The sequence below is a fragment of the Erithacus rubecula genome (genome assembly GCF_903797595.1).
Source record: "Erithacus rubecula genome assembly, chromosome: 3".
NCBI lineage: Eukaryota > Metazoa > Chordata > Aves > Passeriformes > Muscicapidae > Erithacus > Erithacus rubecula.
In genome coordinates, this window is record NC_136689.1 from 124,004,134 (window position 1) to 124,030,545 (window position 26,412).

A 26,412-nucleotide genomic window follows, 5' to 3' on the forward strand; every position below is an offset into this window, starting at 1 on the left:
AGAAAAGGTTGCCTTTGTATTGTCTTTCTTCCAATTTGAAATTTACTTTTTTTTTTTTGTTTGTTTTTTCCTAGAAATCACACCTTCCCTCCTTCATTGTGCATTAACTCAAGGCTGCTGCTTTCCCTCATTTTATCTTATATTGTTTTTTTCTTTTCTCTGAAAGGTCTTGATTTCATTTATACAAATTTATTCAAGAATGTATACCTGGCAAAAGCAAAATTCATCTCAAGAAAGTTACTTCTTAATGAGCCTTTTTACATGGTATAATGTACTGAAAATGCCACACAAATAAACCATAGCCAAGTGCTTTTCAAACTATTTTTATACTGTATATATTCTCTTATTGAAATCTGTTTTTATCCTCTAGGAACTAAGCTCTTAAAAATTAAAAATTCTGGATAAAATTCTAAAATGTGTGAGAATTTTGTTACATCTATTACATTTTAATTGTTTCTATTTTTGAGCTTAAGAAAAACTCAGTATTATGGCAAATTAAAAAAAAAATTTTTTTTTTCTATTCTAGTACTTTATTGTCACTTTTCTCTGTACTTTGTCTGCATCAGGAATGAAAAGAAATCATAAAATATACCAGAAAATAAAGTGGAAGACCTGAAAAAATGAGCATCACAACCAACAGCCAAGATAAAGCAGATTGTTAGACATTTCTTTAAGAATATTGAACTTTCTACAGTTTGGTCAGTGTTACTGGGTGAAAGATTTTATGACATAATGCAATCTAATGCAATGGAGTGGTGTTAGCTTAGCTAAATTTCAAATGGTGTTTATTCAAAATGCAGTGGCAGCCAAGCTTAAATGGCTGTAGCCCAGCATGGAGGGTGAATTGTAAAGTCAGTCTGGCCCTGTGTAAATGCTAATAATTTTATCTGTCAAGAAAACTCTCATGCAATTAGATTTGGGAGGCTTGTTTCAAAATTTTTTTCCTCCTCATGATCCAAGCAGTTTCTGTACATTACTCATGTTGGAAGGACAACATGAGGTTCCCATACCAGTTCATGCTGAAATTTACACCCTGCACCCAGAATGTTTCCTGTTGTGGTTGCTTCATTTTCAGATCTTCTCCATGGAAAATGTATGGGTGCACATTATATTCATTTAACTATAATGTAAATGAAGAGTAGGAAATGCTCATGAAGTTCAGAGCTACCTTCTGCAGTAAGGAGAGGGGAGCAATGCAGGCTGTTGCTTGTTTAACTGAGTGGCTACAGAAATTCTCTGACTGAAACCATACTCATGGTTTGCATGCATTTTACATAGCTTACAGTTACATGCAAGCAACAAAAACTGTGTTTTAAATGTGTTTTAGTTAGTATCTGTGAGCATCCTCTTAAAATGCAGATAAAAAAAAAGTAAAAAAACCCAAAAAGTAGGTCTGAGAGTGGTGCTGAAGTTTCTAAGCTCAGCAGTCATTTTGCTGTATCTCACAATAATAACTTTCTCTGAAATGCTAATAGCAACTAATACTTCTCTGTGATATTATGTAGTACACAGAATTGTCTCTGTGGTTTTGATTCCATGGCTAAATAAATATCAGATTTCCTGGAAACTAAGCTATTACACAGTTAGAAATTTCACATTCAGACAATAGAAACCAATCTTAGAAAACAAACAAAAATTCACTAGGGAAGGAAGAATTTAATTCTTATTGAACTTTGCTACCCTGAACAATGTTTAAAATATATTAGCACACTGTTAGAACAAACAGCTAAACAAACTATCTGAAATTAGTAATTATCAGTTTTAGGCCTGAATAACTAAATTACTACTCACTGAGGGTATACAGTAATTATCATTATTGGAGTCCAATCTTGAATGGCAATCAATGTTCCAGTTGCTCATAGTAAAGAGCAATTTACATGCTATTAGTGGGAAGTAGGAAAAAAAATTCTCAGATTTAATCTCTCAAATGGAAGAGGATATTGCTCACTAGAGGTTTTATGGTAAATTAAAACCTACTTATTTTGATATTTTTGTTTCTTTTGTGGTACTATGCCCAAAGTTCACTGCATACAAGTGAGCTTTTTGGTGAGAACATGAATGGTTTTTAGGCATAAAGAATGATTACATCTGAAAATTACAGTTTTAGCTACAGAAAAAAAAAAAAAAAAGAAAAAAAAAGGCAAGGGAGATTGATATATCCCAAAATGATGGTATTTAGTATGGTAAACAAAAACTGGACCTGTTAGAAAGCATTGTAACAAACAACTCTGCACCAAGACCATGTAACTTTTCAGGCAGAAGAACAGCAAATGCAAAAGACCATAGAGGTAAGAAACTGCAAAACTCATTCTGAGGGGAGGTAATGTCAGTGCAACTTAATGTGGATTAGAAAAATGTTAAGTGTTATGTAAACCACACTTGCATCTGTAGTCATGTAACAACTTTGTTCAAAGAATTAAGAGTTGTCAAATCTCATACTTTGGAAGGAAAGAATGGTCCAAGTCCAGGGTAATGGCAGAAAACAGTTGAACACATCAATACCTCCAACAGTTGTAGGTCCTGCTGCAGTTTAAATTCCTGGATTAGAGGGCTCACCACAAGAGTCTCTAGAGCACCTCACAAATTTGGTATCTGTTGAAAAGACTCATGTTGGGAATCCTGATAGTGACATGATGGCAATCAGAAAGCTGGACCAAGATATGGCTCTTGGCCCATTTAGGCTGGATAGCTGTGGAGCAGAACAAGTGCCAGAAGCAGCCTCACTTTTTGAGTTGCTCTACTTCTTGTTGCAGAGTTGAGTTGATGTTTTTTATGGTGTTTATTGTGCTCAGATATTTGAGCAGGAGAGAATATTTAGAGTTTCTCTGAGTCTGCTCTTGTTACTAAACCAGTGTTAGAGTCTGGTAAACTAGTGAGTAAAATAGTGCAGGTAAACCCACAGAACATCAGTGGGTTCCACTTTCAGCTATATTTGTCTTCCAAAGGATTTTTGCTTTCTATCTTAACTCACTTATCTTACAACTTATTAAAAGGACTCTGACACATTATCCTATCACCAAGAGGCTGCATTTCATTTTAATATACTACATTGTGCAATAACTGCTGATCCTCCTGTGTTTGCCTTTCAGGTAGTGATGTTTATGCTGCAGCTGGGCAGTGCCACTTTCCTGCTAACAGAGCCCGTGATAAGCGCGATGACAACAGGAGCAGCTACCCACGTTGTGACTTCACAAGTGAAGTATCTGCTGGGAATGAAAGTGCCATATATGTCAGGACCACTGGCATTTTTTCATGTGAGTTCAGTGAAAGAGATGGGTTACTCCATTGGCTAACATTTTATTATATGCACTATTTGTCTCTTTGGAAGAGTATGGAATTTGTTATGCACGTGTGTGAATGAGCAGAAGATGAACCTTCATCTTGCTTTCACTGTTTGTAAGAAGAAATTTGGAAAACCTGATAGAGAACTAGCAGGAATGGGTGCAATAATTAATTTAAAATATGTTTATTAGGGCATCAATAATTCCATTTATTATCCTGAGTCATTATACACTCTTACAGGGAGGGTAGTTTCTCTCTTGGTCACCAAGTAGAAAGAATAAAAATACAAATTTAAGCACATTTTCTTCATATGCTGCTGCATGAAATCTGACCATCATTGTGGTAAAAGGAAAATGATCCATGATTTGTGCATCTACTATGCAAAAATTACTCGAGGTATATTTTTTTTATTATTTTATGACATGTTACTACTTTGTCATAAACACAGCAAGTGGACAGCTTTAAGGTAATTTTTATAAAAAGCATTTCATGCAGTATTGTTGGAAATGAGTGGTTGGGCTTCTTAAAGCATCACCATTAGAAGTATTGGCAAAAAACAGGTATGAGCTTAATATGAACTTAGGAAATTGTGACTTTAACAGAGTTCAGTGGCAAGGTTCACTCACTCCAAGGATGAAGCATTCATAAGCAAATTGTAGCATCAATTTAGAATGGATTACATGGAGACTGAGGATGAAAAGGGATAAGGGTGCAAAGGATATGGATATAAAAAATAAGGTGTGCAAAAGTGTTTAACAGAATTTAATAATTAAGTAATTTAACATTTATGAAGTTATTAAATGGGATTTTTAAATAAATATAGCAGTGATTCAATTACAGTTTCATGATAGCAACATTCACACATAATATTTTCACATGCACAGATGTATACATGTCTGCCTGTGAGTGTAAAGGTGCTTATCAAAAACTCCTCTTGCCTTCAGGGATATACTCATGGCAAATGCCTGAGTGTTTCTCACCAGACACCTCAAGGAGTCTCTGTGTGTGTGCATCACCCTAAGTGATGGCCTTTTGAGTATCACAGGCTTGAGGGCTCTGAGAGGTGTCCCACACCTCAGAGGGAGGTGCTGGCACTGCCCACTGTGGCCCCAAGAGCTCAGACAGCCTCACGTAGGGCTGGTGTGCAGGGACACAGCTGATTTGCTTCAGTCATCAGCTGGTTTCCACCCTGGCCATAACCCAGGTTGGCATGGCAGCTACTGGAGTTTCCACAACATTTGGAAATTGTTTCCAAAACTTTGGTGACAATGGTGCTGTTCTACTGGGCTCCAGCTCAGGCAGGGAATGCCCCAGGGCTGTCAGGGATGACTGATCATCCTTTGTTCTCCACCTTGGCCCACAGTGGGTATTGCTGCCACTGTGTTTTCCCACCTGTATCATGTGAAAGCACCTGGTGCACTCACAGCCCTTGGAAAGGACATATTTTTGGCTGAAACCCTACAGAGAAAAGCTGTATAATCTTATTACACAAAAGTCACAAGCATATTCTTGATGGTTACTTATTCCAGTGAGCCCTGAGTTTCAGTGCTGTGAGCATAATCTCTTGGCATTATTAGTGTTACAACGGTATCTGTCAAAATGATATTTTGCCCATAATAAAACTGTATCTACTTGCTGAGGTGATATTCACATTTCACTGATAATAAGACTTTATCTAGTCAGCCACTAAATTAGGACAAATTATTTAAAAGCACTGACTATGTTTTTGTGCCCCTACTACGTGCTTTATTTTTTTCCTTTTATTTGGAAAATATGTTAATGTGAAATCTTGATTAGAAGATGTTGTTTTTTAGAATATTTTTTTCCTAGTATTTTATAAATTTGATAGCTTTTTATATGGATAATTAACTTGTTAAGTATTTTACAGGACCAATTTATAAATGAAAATTAGGAGCATGTAATAAACACAAGTAATTTATCAATTTATCTTGTAGATGCCTAAAAGTGTCATAGCTATTTTTATGAGTGGCCAGTTGGCTTCTTAGACTATTAAAATTGTTATTTTTTTCATTATTTAAAAACCTTTTCATAAATGGTTCTTAATATAAATTGTGAATAGCCTCTTTTTCATGGTGTTTCCATGGAAACTATACTTACATATAGGAATATTGTAATCTTGTAGAGATGACTGGTGCTAAGTACTGCAGCCAAGGCATAATCAAAACATACATTATGAGCCATAATAAAGAACAGCAGTGATATGAAGAAGTATTTCCACCTTGGTGTGCTGATGATATCATAAATGAGTCATACAAATGCTCTGAAAGAAATCTATTCCCTTATCCCCTGTATTTTTAATGTGTTTGAAACAAGTTCTTTGCCTTCTCTTTTGAAATCAAACCCCTTTGAAAATATTCCAAAGAAAAATTTTCCTGATATTTTTTTTAAGGTTCTGAATTGCTCTGTAAATTGTGGGAAAATAAATGACCAAAAAAAAAAAATCTACTCTGTGAAACTTGAAAGCATAATAAAAAGGGGCAATTTTTCTATATAAGTATTTTTAAATATTTCTGGTGTCTGTTCAGACTTATGAATTGCCTTAAGGATGTCCAGTATCTCAGTCAAAAGCACCAGAGCTAGACTTTAACAATAATTTTCTTCTGTGGTTGTAGTTTTATGTGAAAATTATATTAATTAGATATAAGGTAGTTTGCACATGTATCCAGAGAGACACATAGACATGCCAAAGAAAGGCAACTTTGTCATGTCTCTCTGGACGTGTTCTTTATGTCAAATTCTCAAAATACAGAGACTGGCACTTTTGCTTACATTTTCTTTTCTTTGTCCATTCCAAATCACCTCCCACTCACAAAACCAATTGCTTTGCCTCAGGCAGCCTTTGGGTTGGCAAAGCAAGAATAAGAATGTTTAATAAAGTGTGATAGGAGAGTTGCAAGTATAGCAAGCCAGTGAAATGAATTCTTTATAGCATGTGAGATCATGGTTAAATCCATAGAAAGGAACTTTGCATATGGAGAACAAATCTAGTACACTGGCCTTGAGCCTATGATAGTTCTGTGTTTACACATAAGTTATGTAACTTATTAAATTTTGTTTTCCCTGTACATAGTTTGTCACTTTTCAATTGAGCTGTACAATGCAGCATCAGCTGGTATTTTGCAAGTGGAAAAGTGAAGGTGAAAAGTGAAGAAGAAAAGCAGTGAGGGAACAATGCATGTGAGATTTAACTTTGCAAGGGAAAACAAGATTTTCAAGTTTTACTCAGCATCTGAAAATGGAAGAACATACTTGTATTTGCCCCTTATTTGTGTATAGATGTATTTCTCTTTCCACATGCTTCTGAGAAAATACAACACTGCAAAATGAACCTCTGTGTAAGAAACTTGCCTTGTAAAACAGGGTCTTTTGTGGTTGTGTTGCAAGTCTGATGCAAAATCCTTATGTGGTTTTGCTGCAATTCTAAAAAAAAACCCAAACCTTCCTGTTCTGCTATCAGTTCTTTCTTTTCATCCCTTTTTTCCCAGTTATCTATACAGCTTACAGTATTTGTCTGTACATTTTCCCTCCAGTGTGACACATTTAAAAAACATCAGAATGAAATATTTTTGAAAATGAAATGAAACTGTCCATTCTTAAAATGTATTGTGTTAAATAACATGTTCCTTTAATTGTTTTTTTTTCCTTCAGCCTATATACACATTTTAGAGCTAATCTTTTGAGGTTTCAAGTAGACATCAAGAAAAAAATAGAGCATTTGATTAATGCATCCAAATACACACCCTTTGTAGAATATAAACCATTACAGTGTTCAATATCTCCTCAAAACTGATGGTTTCCCATGAGAAAAGGAACATTCAGTGTCTGTATATATATGTGCAAAGCTCAAATATTGCTTGTTTCACTTAAGGTCCAAATTTGCATTGATTACCAAAAAGTCCAAATTGCTCATAATATTGTCACATAGGTTCTATTAAAAATCTTTACACAAAACTAGCAATGAAACTAAAAATACAAGAGGCAAACAGCTCAATTTATATATTACTGCTGATTTAAAAAAAATAAAATTATAAAATGAAAAAGATTGCTTTGTACACTGCAATATTAAGCTAAATTCTGCTGCATTGTTTCCAAATTATTTCTGTAAGTGAATCATCTAAATAGGTGAAATACTGAATTTATAATTACATTTTTGATTAAAATATTTGTAAATACTTTTTTTGAATCAGATGCCAATGCTATTGCAAGCTTGACCTTTATGTACTTAGATTTAGGATTTATGGTTTGATCTTGATGAGTACAGTAACTGACTGGACAGAATACCATGTAAAATGCACAGTTTAAAGAGATGTTTATTGTGTATGTTAATGACATTCCTGTTAAGAGCCACATGTCCCTTCTCTCTTGTGAAAGGGTCTCCTGGTTTCACTGGTCAGATCATGAATTGAGTGATTTTACATTTTCAGAAAATGTTTACCCAGGAACCAACTAGTCAGTGGGAGCTCTTTAGTCTACTGCAGTAATTAATTTAATATTAGCATATTACTGCCAGGATTGCTTTAGTGTACTACAGACACTTTGGGGATAGGGTTGTTTGGGCTACTGATATTGAATGAGCAGCAAAGTGTTGGTAATTCCAATATTTTTCATTTATTGGCTGATGTAGACTACATGCAGAAAGTACAACTTCAAAGAAACACCAAAAGTTGTTCTAGGCAGTTCATACAAATATTTTGTTGCAAAGTCTGAAAAACCTGTGGCAAAGGTTTACAAGATTTAGCTATGTATTTTTAAAATTAAATAGAAATGTCTTTATTACTCAGTTTGAAAGACAAAAATTGTTCAAGCTTTTGTATATTTCTTCACTTAAATTTTACTTATTCACTCAGTCTTTTGTCTCACTTTATCTAGGAAAATTAGATTTTATGCCCTGAACACAGATAGCTAATGTTGACACTTTAATAGCCAGCATTAATTTCAGAACAAATCCCATCTCTCTGACTTCAGCAAGTAGGAATCAACCCATTTCTTCCCTTTTCTTGCCACTTCACCTTAGATCTAGCTCAGTCTTTGGTGGGTTTGTGGGCACAGTTTTACAGATTGCCTCCTTTTGTCTCAATTAATCACAGCTTCTGTTTGGGCACTGTGCCCTCTTGAAATTGCATTCTTGGAAAATTATGGGTACAGATCTAGTCCCAAGTCACTTAAGATACAATTCACATATTTTCTGATTACAGTGGGGCAATATGTGGTTAAAGACTGTGGTTTAATTGCCTTTCTTCAGATTTAAGACATACACATCTAGATCATATTACTTAACAAGCTGATTTTAAAATATTTTCTGGGTTTCTGAAAAATGTTTGTGCTGGGTTATATTGTGCATCCTTAATCAAAACTCCAAAGGCTAAATTTCCTCTTTATAAGGAAAGTTATTTTTCTGAAACCATATTTAGGTTGGGTTTTTCTCATTTTCTATATTATGAAAATATTCTCAGAGAGAAAAAATCAGGAAGTTATCTTGATTTACTTGTTCTTCAACATGAGCATCACCTATCCAATGAGTGACAGTGTCAAACAGTAGAAATAAATTTTATCACCATATTGACTACCCTTCTGCTGGAACAGGGTTCTTTCCCAAGATAATTTTTCTGATATTATTTCCTGTTCAAATATAACCTCCAAGTATAAATTGATATAAATTTAATATAAATTAATATAAATTTAATATAAATTAATATAAAACAAACCTCCAAACTGTCAAAACTTGTTAGCATTATATATGTATTTGAGAATAAGTTCTCTGGAGCAGAAAATTATTAATCTTTATTTTGATAAAACTACAAGTGTCACTTTTGATTTCTTTTAGTGGTCTTCTTAGTCATTGCCAGAGAAAATACTTCTTTTTTTTTAATGGTAGTATTATTATTTCAAGCTTCACTTGCTTGATTTTTTTATCCTTTATGTTGGGTTTAAAAAAAAAAGTTACATGTGATGATGTCTAAATCTGCATCCTAATCTAAACTTCTGTTCTCTCCATGGTTTATATTTCAGGATGCACAATAGAATTTAAATGCAGAAAACTCAAGGCACTAAGCCTATCTTGTTTTTTTCCCTTACAGCTTTAGTAAGGATGTGTATTGTATCCATTTTTATGGCTGGCTTTTCTTTCAGGCAATAAACTGTTGCTTTTCTTCATGAGGACTGAAAATAAGCTGTGATAAGATCTCATGATTTCTTTATTTACCATGATAGATGTTCTCTCTAACTTTATTCACCCCTTCTAACTCTTTCAGCACACTTTTAATTTCTTTTTCATTATTTTCTGTTAATCTAGTACCATACTGATTTATGCCTTATTTGCTGAACAATTTCAGCATAGAGCAAAAATTACAGTTCACTGTGCAAGGGCAACTAACTGCATTCTTCTGAGTCTGTTTCTTATAACCTTGTATTCATCATCAAAGACCCCTGTTGCTCCTCACCTGTAACTCCTGCTTCTTATAATTCAGCACCATAATTCCTTTGTTCATCTTATAATTCAGCACCATAATTACTTTGTTCATCACAGACTGAACTACATTTTTCTAACCTATTTTACAGGTTATTGCAGCACATATTAACTGCTGAAAAGCTGAAATATTCCCATTCAGAGCTTCATAGCTCTGGCCTGGTGTCCTCTTTCCCTCTCCATTTTGCAGTCAGCAGAAAGGGAAACAAACAGGGCTAAGCAGATAACTTATTTAAATAACCAGCATCATATGTATGCAAGCTTGGCAGCTCTTTAGTGTGTGCAGCAGCTGGACCTGACCAGACCATGCTGCATGGAGCACTGTGTAAGGGGCAAGAGCAGCCATGGGGAGACTGAGGATGCCCTGCTGAAATTACTCTGGGAAAATGACCCACAGATTGCAGAGGATGTCCTGAAGAGGATGCTCATCTTGGAATATTCTTGTTGTAACTCTTCCCATACAGCCTCAACTTGCATTTTTCTTTCCCTTTTCTTTTCCCTCTCCTTCTCTTTCCCCCTCTTTTCTGTATATTAACTTTTTTTTGCCTCAGAAATAACTTTTACTACTAGCATTGGCGGACTTTAGATGCTGTGGCACTACAAATAAACCTTCATGCAAGAAACTTTTCTCAACATTTTTATGCAACACTCATTTATCACACTGAACTTAATGAGACTGAATAAGAAAAGGAAACATATCACATTTATTGGGATTTTATAGCCTGCTTCTACCAATAGAAATTTGTAAATTAATATATAAAAATAGTCTCTGCAAATTTTTGTGAGTTTTCAAAACTCCATAGCATTGGTGATTTTCTTTCTTGTAAAATCTAAAATACAGGACCAAAAACTTGTCCAATGACTCAGCTCCTGCAGTATTGATTCAGCTCTCATGATTTGTCTGAAGTTGTGAGAAGGTGCCATGGCATGTGACCCAGAATATATTTTTTGATCTGTGGTTGTTATTTGCTGTTCACTGTAGATTTATGCCTATGTGTTTGAGAATATCAGAACAGTTCAGTTGGAGGCATTGCTTCTCTCCTTGCTGAGCATTGTGGTACTTGTTCTTGTAAAAGAACTGAATGAGAAATTTCACAGAAACATTAAAGTTGTCCTTCCCATCGATCTCCTTTTGGTAAGTACAAAATTATATATCAAACTTTTTCTTACAAAGCTTTCAGTGGCTCAATCTGCTGAAGTTTACTGTCCTATCTATAGTTACCCACACCCACACCTGAAACTTATTAAACAGCTTCCTGGCTGTGAGCTAATTGTAAGAACAGGAGGTAGTTTGGCTTGATAATTAAGAAAGAAATTACATAAGCTCCCAATTTGTATAATATTTTTCATATGTTTACTACTTTTTACATAATCACAAGGATAAAAAGCCTAGAATGTCAAAGTCTAAGAAGTTTGGAAAAGAAAATAAAAAGTAACTGGCACATTGTAACTCCAGGCAACTCTTGTGCTGGGTAGTTGTGGCTTATATGTTTCTTGTTATTTATCTATGATGAAGTTAAATAGTTATGCTATTGCTTTCTGCCATTTTACTAACAGTTTTCCTTTAACATAGTATAGACTAAGTTGAAATTAGCAATTGCATTGTAAACCCTGCCTTAAGGGTTAAGTTGTAGTCAAATGATCAGCAGCAGATCACCATCAGAAAGTTTCTGTTTTTCTCTGGACCTGTAAAAGAAAATACAAAATAAGGACAGTTGGTTTCCAGGATATATTATTGAATTGCTCTTCTGTTACTGGAAAGAAAATATTTACAAGGGCAAAATGCTGGGAAAAGGAGGTAGTGTGGTCCTGGTCCAGTATTTTAAAAATACTGGGTAAAATGTACCAGTAAACTAAGGATTGTGGACTGGAAGTCTGTTCTATTGGGATTTGTGTGTTTGTCTCATTTGAAATACCTGAAATGAGTTTGAACCTCCTCAGGATCAAACTTATACTCCCTCTGCAAGATTCATAACTGCTAGAACATAAAAACAAGGGGCAGACACATCTTCTGCTGTGTTCTGTGCTGAAGGCAGCACTGCCTGGATTAGATGTGCTCAGAGAGCATCAGCTGAATCAGACTACTCAGGAACACCTAAATTAGGAACTCCTCCAAGCTGCTCACAGGAGTGCAGTGCTCTGGGGCACATGCTGAACAGAGGGACTTTGGACACTGATTGCCAAGGTCCTGAGGCTTTACAGAGAGCCATACAAATCTCTTTCAGTAACTGTGATGGTTTTGTATTAACTGAGTTTTAGTGAGGAGGGAATGAGTTTAACTATGGAAGGGATGTTTTAAGAGAAATTAACACCTTCTCCTGTGTTTGGTAAAAGTAATTGTTGGTTGGTGCACAGAATGTACAAACTGCATTTTAGTCTCATTTCATTATTGCATTATTGTGTCCAAACCTTAGTTTCTTTTGACTCTCTTCCACATTTGCAAGAAAAAAAAATCATAATACTTTCCTGATGATTGATGATTTACTGGATGGATCTAAGGATAAATGCATGAACAGTGCCATGTGCTTATGTGCTTAGGTATGGCAATAATAGGGACCATGTCAGAAGCAAAAGAAATGTAACATCTTTTCTCTTTGAATCCATAGATAATTGCTACATCCATTGCTTGCTACTGTGCTGATATGGAATATGTCTACGGGATAGAAGTTGTGGGAAATATTCCTAAAGGGTAATATGGGTTTTATTAACTTGTGGCTTTTAAATATTTTTATTTCTGAGAACAGTCTCTGAAAAGGTCAAAAGCAGTTCCTGAAATACAAAATGGAAAAAATCTATTTTGTTTGTTTCCTGTCTCCTCAGATACTCTCTCACAATTCAATCCCATGTTAACAAGTTATATGTGCATAGATACCATCACAAAAATGCATTATTGTACACTTTCACAGCTTTTTCTTGCTTCGTGAAATAAAAAGTAGGTACCAAGTACTTGGTGATGTATGACAGGAGGGCAGGACACTCTTTACAAGATTATTGCAACCTGGTTTTTGAGAATTGCCTTGTGTTATTGTAGCAGAAGGGATTTCCAGTGAGATAAGATTTGTGGATTGCTACACTTAATTCCTCTCCACCAATACAGTAATTTTAATGTGATTTCTCAGAAAACGTGAAAGATTTAATTATGCTTAATTTAGAAAAGAACATTTTTACTATAGTTAATGATACACTTTCCTCTATGATCTTGAAAAGAAGGCAAAAAAATTCAATATCATTAGCTAGAAAGAGAAATTAGATTAGTTGTCAGACCAAATGTTAAAACTCTACAGGTTGGTATGAAAGAGTGCAGCTGTTGTGTAATTTCCTGCTTGGATATAGCAGGGTTTCCCTAAATTTCACATAGTACAAGCCCAAGACAGCATGAACATGTGTGGCAGCTTGCACTGAAACAAATGAAATAAGGAATATTTCTGAGAAAAAAATATGGTTTTTAAGTATTTAGAGAATGCTATGAATCTGAGACCAAAACACAGCCAAGTGTTAATTCATCAACATCTCTTTATAATTTCTCAAATTGAAGTTTTCAAATTGCATACTCGATCTGAAACTGTTTCATCTTCTACAAACTTTCTTCTGCTGTTCCCAGCAGACTGAAATAGTATTAATTTAAAATATTGAAATAAAGTCACCTTACAAGTAATACAAAAATTAGCTGTTCCTGCAGAGATTGTTTCTCTGGTATTCACATAAATTGCAGGTATGTGGTGATTATATATCAAGTTTTGCAAAAATGACTGTCTTTATTTTTTACAGGTTGCCATCACCAAAAGCACCAACCATGAGTGTCCTGCCTGAAGTAGTCACTGAAGCTTTTGGAGTGGCACTGGTTGGTTATGTTGCCTCACTAGCCCTTGCTCAAGGCTCTGCTAAAAAGTTTAAATACAATGTGGATGACAACCAGGTAAAGCTCCCTCTCCTTAGTGTCACTGAGCCTTGAAATCACCTCATCATTTGGGGAAAGTATTATAGGTGAATGTCCAGGAGGAAAAGTTATCTTCCATGTAGCATCCTGACACCTTCTAGTACTCATAGTCCCAGGACTTATTTCATGTTATACTAAGAAATTATTTATACTTATGCAAAGTAGAAGTGTCACTTCACGAAATAAAGGTTTATTTGTTTCTAAGAAGCTGGATGAGTTCAGAGAGTGCTGCCAAATTTACAGCCATAGGAGCTTTCTGTTCTGCGTTCTACTTTGCAGGAGATAATGCTTAAATAAAAGTGGGCCATCTCTACACTACTACATTGTTTGTCATGGTGGGTGGCTGTAAATCCATGGAGATGCTAATTCAGACACTGTGGTAAGAAAGGCACAATTTCAGATAACTGGCACTAGTACTGTGGGCTGCAAATGTTGACTCCACCTTTATGTTAAGTGGTTTGGGATAAATACATAGGTTTGAATGAAGAACAGTTGTTTTGCAGCTGGAAGTCTATTTGAACACCCCATCTAGACAGGTTGGTCTTGCTACATCAGGTCCTGTCCTTCACAACTCTTATGGCATTGGGAAACACAGTGGGGACATTCTTGTTTGTTCAGGTCTCTAAAATATTTTATTTCTCAGCTGGAATACAAAGGGCCATGAATTTCTATTGATGCTTCAGAGGCACATTTCTGTGGAGCAGAGGGAGAATGCTTTGAGCAGGTCAGATTCCAGGGTGACATGCTGCTTTGTCTCAAGGCACTCCATGGAAAACAGCAACCTGTGTGTCTTTCTGCACCTTTGGAAGTCTTATGGCTTACCCAGCTTCATTACTGAAGTCTAGGAAAATTTGAGTATATCTGCATTAAATAATGGAGCAAAAGAACAAAACCTGTGAGAGGAGAGCAGTGAGGAGGTGTGGGTGTACTGCCTGCAGGGGCCAGGCATAGTGCTTGGCATGGGGGTGTGTGAGGCTTTAAGGGGGTGCTGTTCTGTGCTGTTCTGTGCTGTTCTGTGCTGTGCTGTGAAGATAAACTCATGAGCTGGCTTACTTTCCTGGCTGGATACAGCACCATTTTCCTACTCCTACCATTATCCTCCTTCCTCTAAGGATGTACATACAAGGTGGCTTCTCCACTTGTTCTACGAATCTTTGTTCAGCCATGTCTGCATTTTGACTGTCAACAAGCACCAAATACATTTGTGATGAAAGACAGCATGCATATAGTATGGCTATCACACTTCACTTTCACTAAAACATGCTCTAAAGGAAGAGAAATCAGTGGCTGTCTTTCTCCAGTGAGCTATAAACCAGAAATCATCTGGGCAGTTTCCAGACACCAGTACTTGGGGCTCTGGCCCGTTAAAAAGCAGATGTGGATCAAGATGCCAATATCTTGGTTGAACTTAATCTTCAAAATTTAGGAATAGCATTTGTTGTGTGAACGAAATGTCCTCCTTTTGATGAATCTGGTTCAACAGCTCTATCATTCAAATTATTTCTGAGTTGTGAGAAGATCTATTCTGTTGGGAAATCCTTTGTCATTACCTGTGGGATATTTTTCCCTCAAAAATGTGTCCATTCTTTATCATTGCTAATATTTATGTAGGGGACTCCTTTGTTGAAATGACAGAACAATAGGAAAAACATCTTCTATTTGACAACTTTGCAGGAGTTTTTGGCTCATGGCCTCAGCAACGTGATTCCTTCATTTTTCTTTTGCATCCCAAGTGCTGCTGCCATGGGAAGGACAGCACTGTTATACAGCACAGGTGCCAAAACACAGGTAAGAGCCTGAAGTATGTCAGAGATTTAAAGCTGTGATACTGCTCACTGCAATTTGTACTGATTTATCCATTGGATTTCTCTTGTCTGCCTTTTCCTCTGTCCTGGGAATGACTCTGCCTTGTCATTTTTAACAATCTGCATGAAATTATATCTGAGCAGTGATGACTTCCTAGGAAAGATAATGGTACCATTTATAATTGTTTTTTTTTTTTTTTACCTCTTTTATTCAATAAGAAGTGTAAAGTCTGTGGCAGCACAGAAGTTAGGAGTTGTGTTTTCAGACTCCAGGAAACTACATAAAAGCCCTTTCAGCTTATGTGAATTTGTCAGCATTGTAACAAAAGTGCCCTCTAATGGTGTTTAATGAATTTAATGGTACAGTCTAGGAAAAAAATCACATTTCATTTATCTGATTTAATTTATCTTCTATCTGATTTCCAAAATAAAATGTAAGTAACCTTTAGAGCTGTATGTTAAAAAAACCACAATCTCCCAGCTCCTGCCTTGTGACATGGTGTACTTGTCCTATCCCTCAGGGTACACTGAGCCCACAGAGATGACATTTAGATTTTTGAGGATGTTTGTTGCTATTTCCTACTGTAGGAAACGACTCACAAGCTGTTATTACAGCAGCTCAGGAAAGAAGGGACTGTAATTGCTGAGAATGATAACTGTGACCCTGCAACCTGTCATCTGTTCAAATTGTGCTTGTTGTCAAGAGAGGTGGCAAATCACCCAGGGCACCCCCAGCATTGCCTCTTCCTCTCAAACTCAGGTGCCTTTCAGTGGCAGCCTGCCATATCATTGTCACATCCTTTGGAGTTCCTTTCTCTTCTCCCAGGTAACAAGTGACAGGACAAGAAGAAACACCAAGCTGATCCAGGGAAGGTTTAGATTAGATATCAGGATTTTATATTTTTTTTTCACAGAAAGGGTTGTAAAGCATTTGAACAGAGAAATGGCAGAGCCACCATCCCGGAAAGTTTTCAAAAATTGTGTGAATATGGCACTTGAGGACATGGTTTGATGGTGAACAAGGTGGGGGTGCTGGGTTGACAGCTGGACTTGATGACCATAAAGGTCTCTTCTAACCTTAACAGTCCTGATTCAATGATTATATTTTCATTTTATAGCTGTTTCTCTTGCCTGTGTAAAGGAAATCAGCTGCAAGGAAAAGGTTCATGAGGTACAAGACTAAATACAACCCATAGGTAGTGTTTCATCTCAACCATGTCTTGCAATTATTTCTCATGCAAATGCCACAAGATTGAGGAATTATACAGGGCTTTCCTTCAGTACTCCACATGTTAAATACTTGTTAATTAGCCTACAGAGTACTCTGAACTCAATCATAAGGAATAATCTAATCTTGAAAAGTATTTATATGCAAATATTTTAGCTACCATTTGACTATTAGTTATTTCATATATTTTAGTTGAATTTGATGTCATACAATATGCTGTCATCCTCACAGACACTCTCTTCTGTAATCTGTTAATGTACTGATAGTACAATTTACAGTCGTACTGGCTTTTCCACTGAAGATTTGAGGTAACCTACAGACCTATAACCTGAAGGCATATGGGGTATCTGAGCATGTTGGTTTTGGTACATGAAGGGAAAGACTCTCATAAAAAGTTATTCAAGTGAAATACATGAAATGGAAAAAGAAATCACTATATTTTGATTTCAAGACAGCAAACAAAATAAAATAATAAAAATCTTCTAGGTTTATCCATTAGTTTCACAGTATAGCAGTGCCTGTCTTTAAAAGGTGAGTGTGGCTATGAGTTAGCTCTATGAGAGTATTTTAATAGCCATAACAATCTCTCCCCTGCCTTCCTGGAAAGCAACACATCAGCTTAGTGCTCTCCTTTGTGTCTGTCCAGCCAGAATGAGGAGATGAGAAGATAATCACTTATAAATATTGGTCAGATCACAGGCAAAAAGAAGCTTTTCTTTAACATAGAGGGAAGTCAGTCTGGCATAGGGCATGAAAGAAATCCAAAGAGCCTTTCAGGGGCACAGAGCAGCCTTTTCAAATGGCTATACCTGGATTGCAGTTTTGTCACTTGCTCCTCAGTGATACATTTTCCGTGGAGAAAACAGAAGCGAGGAACTCTTATCATGGACTAGAAGTGTCCTTCAAATAGAATCAACACTTTTTTTATTTTTCTCCATGAAGGCAGAAAGAGGGAAAAGTTCCTTGTGACTTTACCAGCAGATTTTCTGTCCTTTTTTATGTAAACACTCTGTCTATCCTTCTTGAGGGTATTTTTAAGTACACCATGACTTTAATTTTCTAGTGTTTTAACAACTTGTCTGGTTTTGTTTTTAACAACTTGTCTCTTAAAATGAAACCTAATTATTTTAGTAAAGAAACATATTATCAATATAAAAATAAAGTGAGCATCTGTCTACTTATCATCAAAAACCTTCTGTGAATCTGAACTGTATATTTATAAGGGCAGAAAGACTCAGTGAGCACTCAGAGCACAATAGGACAGTGAAATTTTACTGTAGCTTCCCATCAGATTAATACTATAAATATTGTGAAGAAATATATAATTATTAGACCATATATTTTTCTGAATTTATATTACTTGCATTAATTACACTCTTTAATATATTTTTAAATGGTACCTGCATTTTCTTAAGTAAATACTAATATTAACATGAAATTGTTAGTGGTTTCTGGTTTAACAGTAGTTTTCTTTTAGTGTTAATCCCAATAAAAGAAATTAGAAGCCTTCTCTTGTGGAAAAAATGACAGCATACATGATTATTGCCTATTTTTATGACAGGTCTGTTATTTAGTACAACATAGGGTGCATGGCTATAAATAAGTTGCAGAATGACAGTGGGTGCTGAGAACTTCTGGGATGAGATATTGCACACACATGTTCATTTAAGACCCAAGTGTGTAAGTGATGCTCTGATTTGTGCCAGTGTGCTGGCAGCAGGGTCAAGAACACATGTTGAGATCTCTCACTATGTTATCACTGTAGTTAAAGGTAATAATCAGAGAAAAAAATTGAAATTATATCCAGATGATCCACAAATACATTAATAGTTAACACCTTCAAAATCTGATTCTTGACATTGTCTACAACATTTTATAATTTATCCTTTTCACAATTTATTTTGTTGTTTCTTTGTTGTTAGACTGAATGATCTGCAATTCCTATTTATTGTTTCAGGTGGCTTGCCTTATCTCTTGTGTCTTAATTCTAGTGGTGATCTACACAATTGGACCTCTGCTGTACTGGCTTCCTATGGTATGGTACTTATCCTTTTTAAAGATTAAGATGTCAAACATCTTCTAATGACAGTTTCTTTCAGGGTAATATTGTGCAATCTCTAAAACAGCTCTATTTAATTGCAGTGGCTGAAAAAAATAGCACTGGCATGAAAAATTTTGAAATCATAAAATAGACAGTTGACAGCATACGACATAAAGATTTTAAACATATATAGTTACATATATAGGGTATCATGTAAGCATACAGAAGTGAATTTCTCTTCTACTTACTTTTGGCATGTTGCTTATGAAAAATATAGACCCAGGTTGCTGTGGACTTGTATATTCACAAGTGTGGTAGAAATTAATGAAGATTCATTATATTTGTCCAGATATGCATATGACATACATGATATTTTGATTTTCAAATAAGTTTGACACAAATTATTTTAGATAGTGATATAAGCTTAATTACAGAAAGATTATCAAGTATTCTTATATCTCTGTCATAGAATACATCTGTGCTAAGGCTCCTCAAAGCAGTGTGGCATCTTTTCACATAAGCTGCATCTAGCTTTTGGTATTACAAATTAATAGTTAATTTTAACTAGAGGCATGTCAAAGCTGCTAAACACAGCTCCAAAATTATCCACAATTCTGCCATGTATGTACATGAAGTTTTAACTAAACTATGTTTTAAAATTGCTTTGTGCTATTGTTTACATGGTGTCATGAAAGTTCTCACTTTTCAAACACAGATCCTTTTATAGTATACATGCAAAGTAAGGACACTTGAAGGGTGCACAATATGTCCTGGTTTTTATGCTATACTTCTTCCCTACTTTCATTTGTTTTTGTATGGATTATTGGTAAATTTTGACCAGTTTTCTGTAGGCTTTCCCCCCATATTTTAAAAATACATTTTGGTTTTTACTTTCTTGATAATTTATTTCTCTTCTAATATGTTTTTCAGCCTGTCTAGGGACTGTAAATCTACTGGTTTGTACTCCATTCTTTTTGGCTCTAGATGATTTCTTCATCCATCTCCTCCTCCTTCCTGAGTCAAAGAATAAAAAAAAAAATAGTTTTGCTTCAAAATTAATGGACTTTTGCCCTAGAGGCCTTCTCTAGGGGAAGGGAAAGAAGTGAGGAAGGGGAGTTACAATTCTTCACTGCATAGAAGTTGAGTGATGATTTGCTTTTGAGTCCTTCAGACTGTGGCAGAATGTATTTGGTCTGGTGGTGCATGGAAGAATCTTGGCTAGTCCTGAGGTTTCTGTAATTTTTCTCACAATTAGGTAGCCTGTAGATTGCCTTCACAAAAGAAAAGGGGATAGGGGGTTGTTGCTATTAGCATCTGTCACAAGGATACCTGTGTTTATCCCATTTTCTAAACATCTACCAGGTTTTTATATAATTAAATTATGGTATTGACTGCTAAATTAAAGAAACAGCATTTGTTTCCACTAACAACTCTGCAAATGGCTTTTGTGTTTATGTCTCTGCAGTGTGTGTTAGCAAGCATTATTGTTGTGGGCTTGAAGGGGATGCTAATGCAGTTCCGTGACTTAAAAAAATATTGGAATGTGGATAAAATAGACTGGGTAAGTAAAACTAAATCTAAGGAGGTTTTCCTGACACAATTTGGCAAATATCTGTTAACTACACTTTAGTAGTTCTGTGGCCCTAAAAGAAATAAGTGCAAGATATTGTTAGCAGTATTTTTGTGCACTATCAGCTCATAACAGCATCTGAAAAATCAGTTGTACTAAAAAATAGCATTTAAACAAATTATAAAGAATCAAACCTAATGCTAGAGATGTGTATACAGACAGATCAAGCTAATGTGAGCAAATATGTGTCTAATTTTTATGTCTTTTCTATCTGTTTAACATGCTTCTGCTACTGTAGCATTATTGAAGAGATTTTGGTATCATCATCCTCTGGAAATAGGGAATAACTCCATAGGTCAAACAGAACTGGGAACACTAGTGATGCAGAAAGATTCATATTGAGGGATGCTGTAGGTAAATTGTCTTGACTCTTTCAGATTTTGCAGTGTATCTGTGGTTTGAACATAGTGAAAGATTCTGCACTATGAGAGGAGGAACACATCACAAAAAGTAGAGAGGTGAAAAGAGACATAGTATGAAAATCCAGTTTAATGCAAGTTCTAAATATCCTGACAGAATTTGCACCGAATTCCTAGCAAATGGTGAAGATGAATTCATGTGTAAGAAGAATCCTGGATTTCTCTTCCGTGGGAGATTTTGGGTGTAATGGCCAATTAGTGGAACCGGAATTTCTATGCACTTATATAAATGCATGCATGCTGACGTCCCATTTGCTTGAGCTAACAATGTTCAGAAAGGTATTTTGGCCACATAGTCCTTTTCTGTGGTGGGAAATACAGGTAATTTGAGTTAAGATTGGACTTTTTTGAATCCACCAGTGACTTAGTATTCTACAGCAGTAATGGTTAAGCAATGTTTACTCTGGACAGAATAAAATTTTTTTAATAGAGTATGATTTTAGTATGGGAAACAGAGCTAAGTAAACAACATCAAGTTTGACTGTGAGATTTTTCACACATAGTTGCAGAAAACTAGAGGTTCAGAAAATTTACTGTTTGGGAGTTTCTTTTGAATTATCCAAAAGAAAAAAAAACAACAACAACAACAACAACAACAAAACCCCTCTATCTTTCCTGAAGTATTTTCTTCCTCAAATAGTAAAATTCTGAAAATATTTTGTATCTCTTGTTTTGTAGTTGAACTTCATCTTAACCCATATTGCCAGGGACAGAAATGATGGATGATGTGGATCAAGAATTATTTTTGGGACTTAAAACCATTGGTAGTTATGGGATAGAGATATATCTTCTCCATCAGTTCATTGAGATAATAAGTAGTTACATTTTCCAGCAGCATATTCTGGAATCTGACTAGATTTGACACGTCTTCACAGATAGACTAACCTGACTGATTTTTTGCTTTTCTGTTTTTGGCAGAAAAGGTTGTATGAGTAGTTAGTTATTACATCTCTGACATCTGTCATCATTTCTAAGAGAGGTCATAGAACGGGGGAGTTTGCTGGGTTCATTTTTTGACTAAATATACTTGAGCAATGATTTATCTTCAAGTAGTTTTACCATCAGTCCTTAGCTTGGCAGGATAAATCATCTTGCCTTAAATACCATAGTTTAAAGTAAGGCTGTAAACATTGATCTTGCATTGCTGCCTGCTCTGAGGAGCCCCACCAAGCCCAGAGATTTGTGTAACTACACTGGTGTTATTTTGGCCTGAAAGGAATCACCCCAGTAATTGCAGAACACTGGAAATGAATCATTCCATCACCCAGGTTATCCAAAGTGTTTTGAAGATAGAAACCCTAACAAAACATTTGGAAATAATTAGCAGTTGTCCTTTCTGGAACTGATTCATTGAAGGGTGTGTGTCATGTAGCATTGCAGTCAGGTTTTTTTTTGGTTATAGGTCTAGAAAATGATAGTGCATGGAAATGGAATATTACCAAGTTTGTTACCTTGTTCCTTCACTTTTTTTGAAGCATCTTATTAAACACAAGTGGGATGAATAATATGCATTTGTTGATTAGATCTCTATAAACATAATCCTTTTAAATATAGAAGGTAAGATATTGTTCAGGGGTTGGAGTTGAGGAAATTCACTGGTTCCCTCCATTACAGGATATTCTGTGTTTCTATGAGATCTATTCTTTAAGCCATGGGTGGCTTTTTCTTTCAGATTACATCCTGCCTCTCAAATCACATTCTATTACTTCTCAACTATTACTCCACTCTCCTTAATCCAGAGGTCTCTTTCCTGCCATTCATAGCACCCATAACAACTTCAAATGTCTCATGCTTCAGTCAAGGTCTTCTGTCAGTCCCTACACCTTGACTGGATGACTTTAGCAATCTCAGATTAATAACTACCTGTTTCACTATATATATTATATGCACAACTGAGAGTGATTTGTTTTGATCTATTTTTCTGCTTTTTCTGAGAAGAGCCAGGAAGCTCATCTGGCCTTGCCTATAAATATATCCCACTTCTCAAGTCCTCAGATCAAAAGATGATTTTCTTGTCCTTTTTGTAAGCCTAATTTCTTATGCAGGCCAACTTGATTTACTTGCTGTTTTTATTCTCCAGCCTGACAGTGATGGTGATACTAGTAATACTTTCTTAGTATTACTAAAAAGGCCAGTGAAGTTCTTATGAACTAACCAGGATCACAGATAAGCTGCCCTTTAAGTAGCAAAACTACTGCCTGGAAATGGACTACTGAAGAAAAATGTTCTCTTTGCAGTTAACTGTTGGACTTGAAAGTAACCAAAGATGGGGGAAAATATTTCAGAAGGTGATATTCTAAATGAAAAATTATAAGAGAATAAAGATAATTTTCATGAGTTAATTATATAGCAGGGATTTGAGAAGTTCAGCAATTAAATATTCTGGCATTTAACGAGAAAAAAATGTTTTAAAGTTGCACATATGTCTTGACCAGAAAATGACGACAGCAGAGACAAAGCCAGGTCGTATGCCTAACTTTTAAAGCAGGAAGAATGGCAAGAATTCATGGTAAAAATTACACAGTCCCAACACGATGTTGTGATGAGAGGCAGTTATGGATGCATGAATTGTAATTGTATTCACATATATTAATGTTAAAGGATGCAAGGAATGCTACTAATTCAGCAATTACAGTAGATCCAAGAATGAGGGTCTCTCATTTTTGACAAGTATCCTCCAAGATCTTGCCATTGTGAATTTCTGAGACAAAAATCCAACACCTTGTCAATCTATTTTGTCAAAATATTTAGAGGAGAAGGCCTAGAAAGGGTCTTCCATGAAATTTGAAGCTCATTAGTCCATTTCCTTGTGTTTCTTAGACCTTCTTCAGATATACTCAGGAGGAAGATGGCCTTTTAAATTTGTTCATCACACACAGGTCCTGATACACGAGAGGGCTCTGAGAGCTCTCAGGACTCTGCTATATAAACAATTTTCCACAAAGTAGGAAACCATCTCTTTTGTGAGAATAATTTTACATCAATGACTCTATCTTATGGCATCCTAGAGAGACTTTCTATTTTTCCTGCATTAGTGAATATGCTCGTGTGATTTACATTACTTATGCTGTAGTTGGTCTCAGTGGGGTGGAAAGGAATTTGTAAATGCTTAATCCATTGAAAGCATGATTACCATATAAATTATTTTTAAAGAGAATTATTTCTATCAGTCCCTCTGTTTGCAGGGCTGTTTGCAAACAAATACTATCTCAACCATTGTGTATGGAATAGCTGTGAAAAATTATATCCAAGAACTACCGTACCATTTTATTATCATAAATCATTTAGGTTGGAAAAGGCCTTTAAAAACCACCTAGTCCAACTGTTAACCCAACACTGCCAAGTCTGTCCCTAAACCATGTCCCTTAGTGCATTAGGCAGTTCCTGCTCTGCACCTGTGGTGGACTTCACTTGAATCCCAAGTCTTGATGATGAGTGTGCTGTGGATGGATGCACACATTGGTCATCTGTCTGCAGGAGGATGTGAGAGCATGGCCATGCACAGAGTCCTTAGATCCAGAGCCTCCTCCAGGACTCCAGAACCTTCTGCTGAGACAGTTCCTGAATCAGGAGAACTTTAATGGAATTCTTCTTTTTGGCTATATGCTGGAGGGCCTCAATTTGAGCAACTAATCACAACCTCACATTACAGAATGCACAGAACTGGTCAGCTGAGTCATGTCCATCTCTTCCTCCATTAAGCAACAGCATAACCAGGCAGGAGTTAGCTGAACTGCATCCAAAATTTCCTCATTCTGATAACCAAATCCACCAATTGTGGTAAGAAACTAGACAGCTGTGTTGCAGATAGTTACATGTGAGGACCCCTACCCTTTCAGGCAACACCTGATTATCTCAGTATACAATGAAATAGGGAAATGCATAATCTGGTATCAAACTGGTACAGAAATATTTATTATCACCACACCTTAGCATTGCATTGTTTAGCCCTACATTCAGAAAGTATTCTGCAACTTCTTTATATTATTTTTTCCTACCAAGTGCCAATTTCAGACAGTCCTCAGTGGTGGATGATTATGGAATGGAAAGTCTAGACAAAGGCAACTGCTATGCAGTCACTGCACCTCTCAGTGCTTCTGGTACTTTCTGATATACAGGAGTTGACATAAATCCATTTCTTCTGCTTGTTTCTTTTCTCCCTCTTTAGAATCTTTCTTTAAACTAAAACAGTACTTTAAAGGTGGATTTTGTTTAGATTTTTCACATTAATATGTACCTATAACATACCATTGCTAAGATTTGAAGAGTGATTAGATTCTATCTGTCCTGGAGTATGCAATAACCATATTGAAGCAAGCTGCCAAGGAAAACTTAGATATTTTTATGACTTCTTTGTTGAACTCTGAAATAACCCATGAATTAAAAAAAAAAAAAAAAAAAAAAAAAAAAAAAAAAAAAAAAAAAAAAAAAAGTCTATCAGATCAACATCCTTCTCCAAGTTTGATGCTACACTAATTAAAGAAGAACTGATTCCAGGCCAATAAAAAGCACTGAAAGGGTGATTGAAATGAGAGTATGATTGTTTTGGCTCAGCCTCTACAACAATGATAGTGTCTGATTACAATTAAGATGTAAGATACCAGGCTGCTGGAGAGGCACTTGACTAGCTTTTTCAGTAATCAGCAGTAGTTAAACATTTTTGGCATTCTTCCTATGCAGGCTTTGTATTGCATTTTTATGCCTTCTGTTTTCTTCTGAGACAAGAATTTTGAAGGTCTGCAACAGTGATTTAGATGTGTTGAGGTTCAGGTTTGCAGCTGAACTGGATTGCACTGGAGTGGACTCAGGTGTTGTCAGGGCTCAGCCTTATTAAGATAGCCTAATTCTTGATCTCACTGATTTTCAGGTTTTAGTAGTTCTGTTGGCCTTTTGCCTAATAATGGATGTGTCCAGGTGAACTTCTCTGTAAATGTATATTGGATTTATAAATATTAATGTTACTTTCTTTTTCATTAATCAATATTTGGTGCTCATAAAGGTGATCTTTACAAATATATTGAATAGCAATTTGTATAAGATGCCATGTTAAAATACTAGTGATTGAGGTCAGTTTCAGAGGAGGAACTACCTCCTTACCTAGCAGTCCTCCCATTGAAGAAACTGAAAAGTCTTTTGCTGTAGTTAGGATTCTTGAAGATGAGGGTGGAAAAAGTTTCTTGACAGAGTCACAGTAACATTCTGTCCTCTGTGAAGCACAAGCCATCATGGTATGACTTACATTTTATAATTCATAAAATAACAGTTCTGAAATCTGCTCAAGCAAAATTCCTGCGGTTGGGCTGAAATTATTCTATTGTCTTTTGTGGGTTAAGTGAAAGTATCAGAAAGGATAATCTCAATATTGATTGTGCCATTGTAATGTGATCTGCAAATATGAACAAGCAGCACTGTAATTCTTGAAATGGGCACCTGTGAGGATCAATATATCCAGAGAAGTGAAAATACTTTCACTTTTTTAATACCTTTTATATAAAGATGAGATGCAGTCTTTGCTTAAGGAGAAAGATGTGCTTTATTATACCAATTAGGTTGGTGTAAGAAATTGAGTAACTCGTACTTTTA

General features: G+C 35.7%; 1 protein-coding gene across 2 annotated transcripts in view; it reads left to right on the forward strand.

Annotated features, from left to right (window-relative positions):
* Positions 1-26,412, forward strand: part of SLC26A7 (solute carrier family 26 member 7) — a 63,572-nt gene that overhangs the window by 19,086 nt on the left and 18,074 nt on the right. For both annotated transcript variants that reach the window (XM_079301352.1, XM_079301353.1), the window contains exons 4-10: positions 3,090-3,254; positions 10,752-10,904; positions 12,376-12,458; positions 13,538-13,685; positions 15,381-15,494; positions 18,697-18,774; positions 20,246-20,341. In XM_079301352.1, coding sequence (XP_079157478.1) covers positions 3,090-3,254; positions 10,752-10,904; positions 12,376-12,458; positions 13,538-13,685; positions 15,381-15,494; positions 18,697-18,774; positions 20,246-20,341 — 837 coding nt within the window. The remainder of the gene's footprint in view (positions 1-3,089; positions 3,255-10,751; positions 10,905-12,375; positions 12,459-13,537; positions 13,686-15,380; positions 15,495-18,696; positions 18,775-20,245; positions 20,342-26,412) is intronic.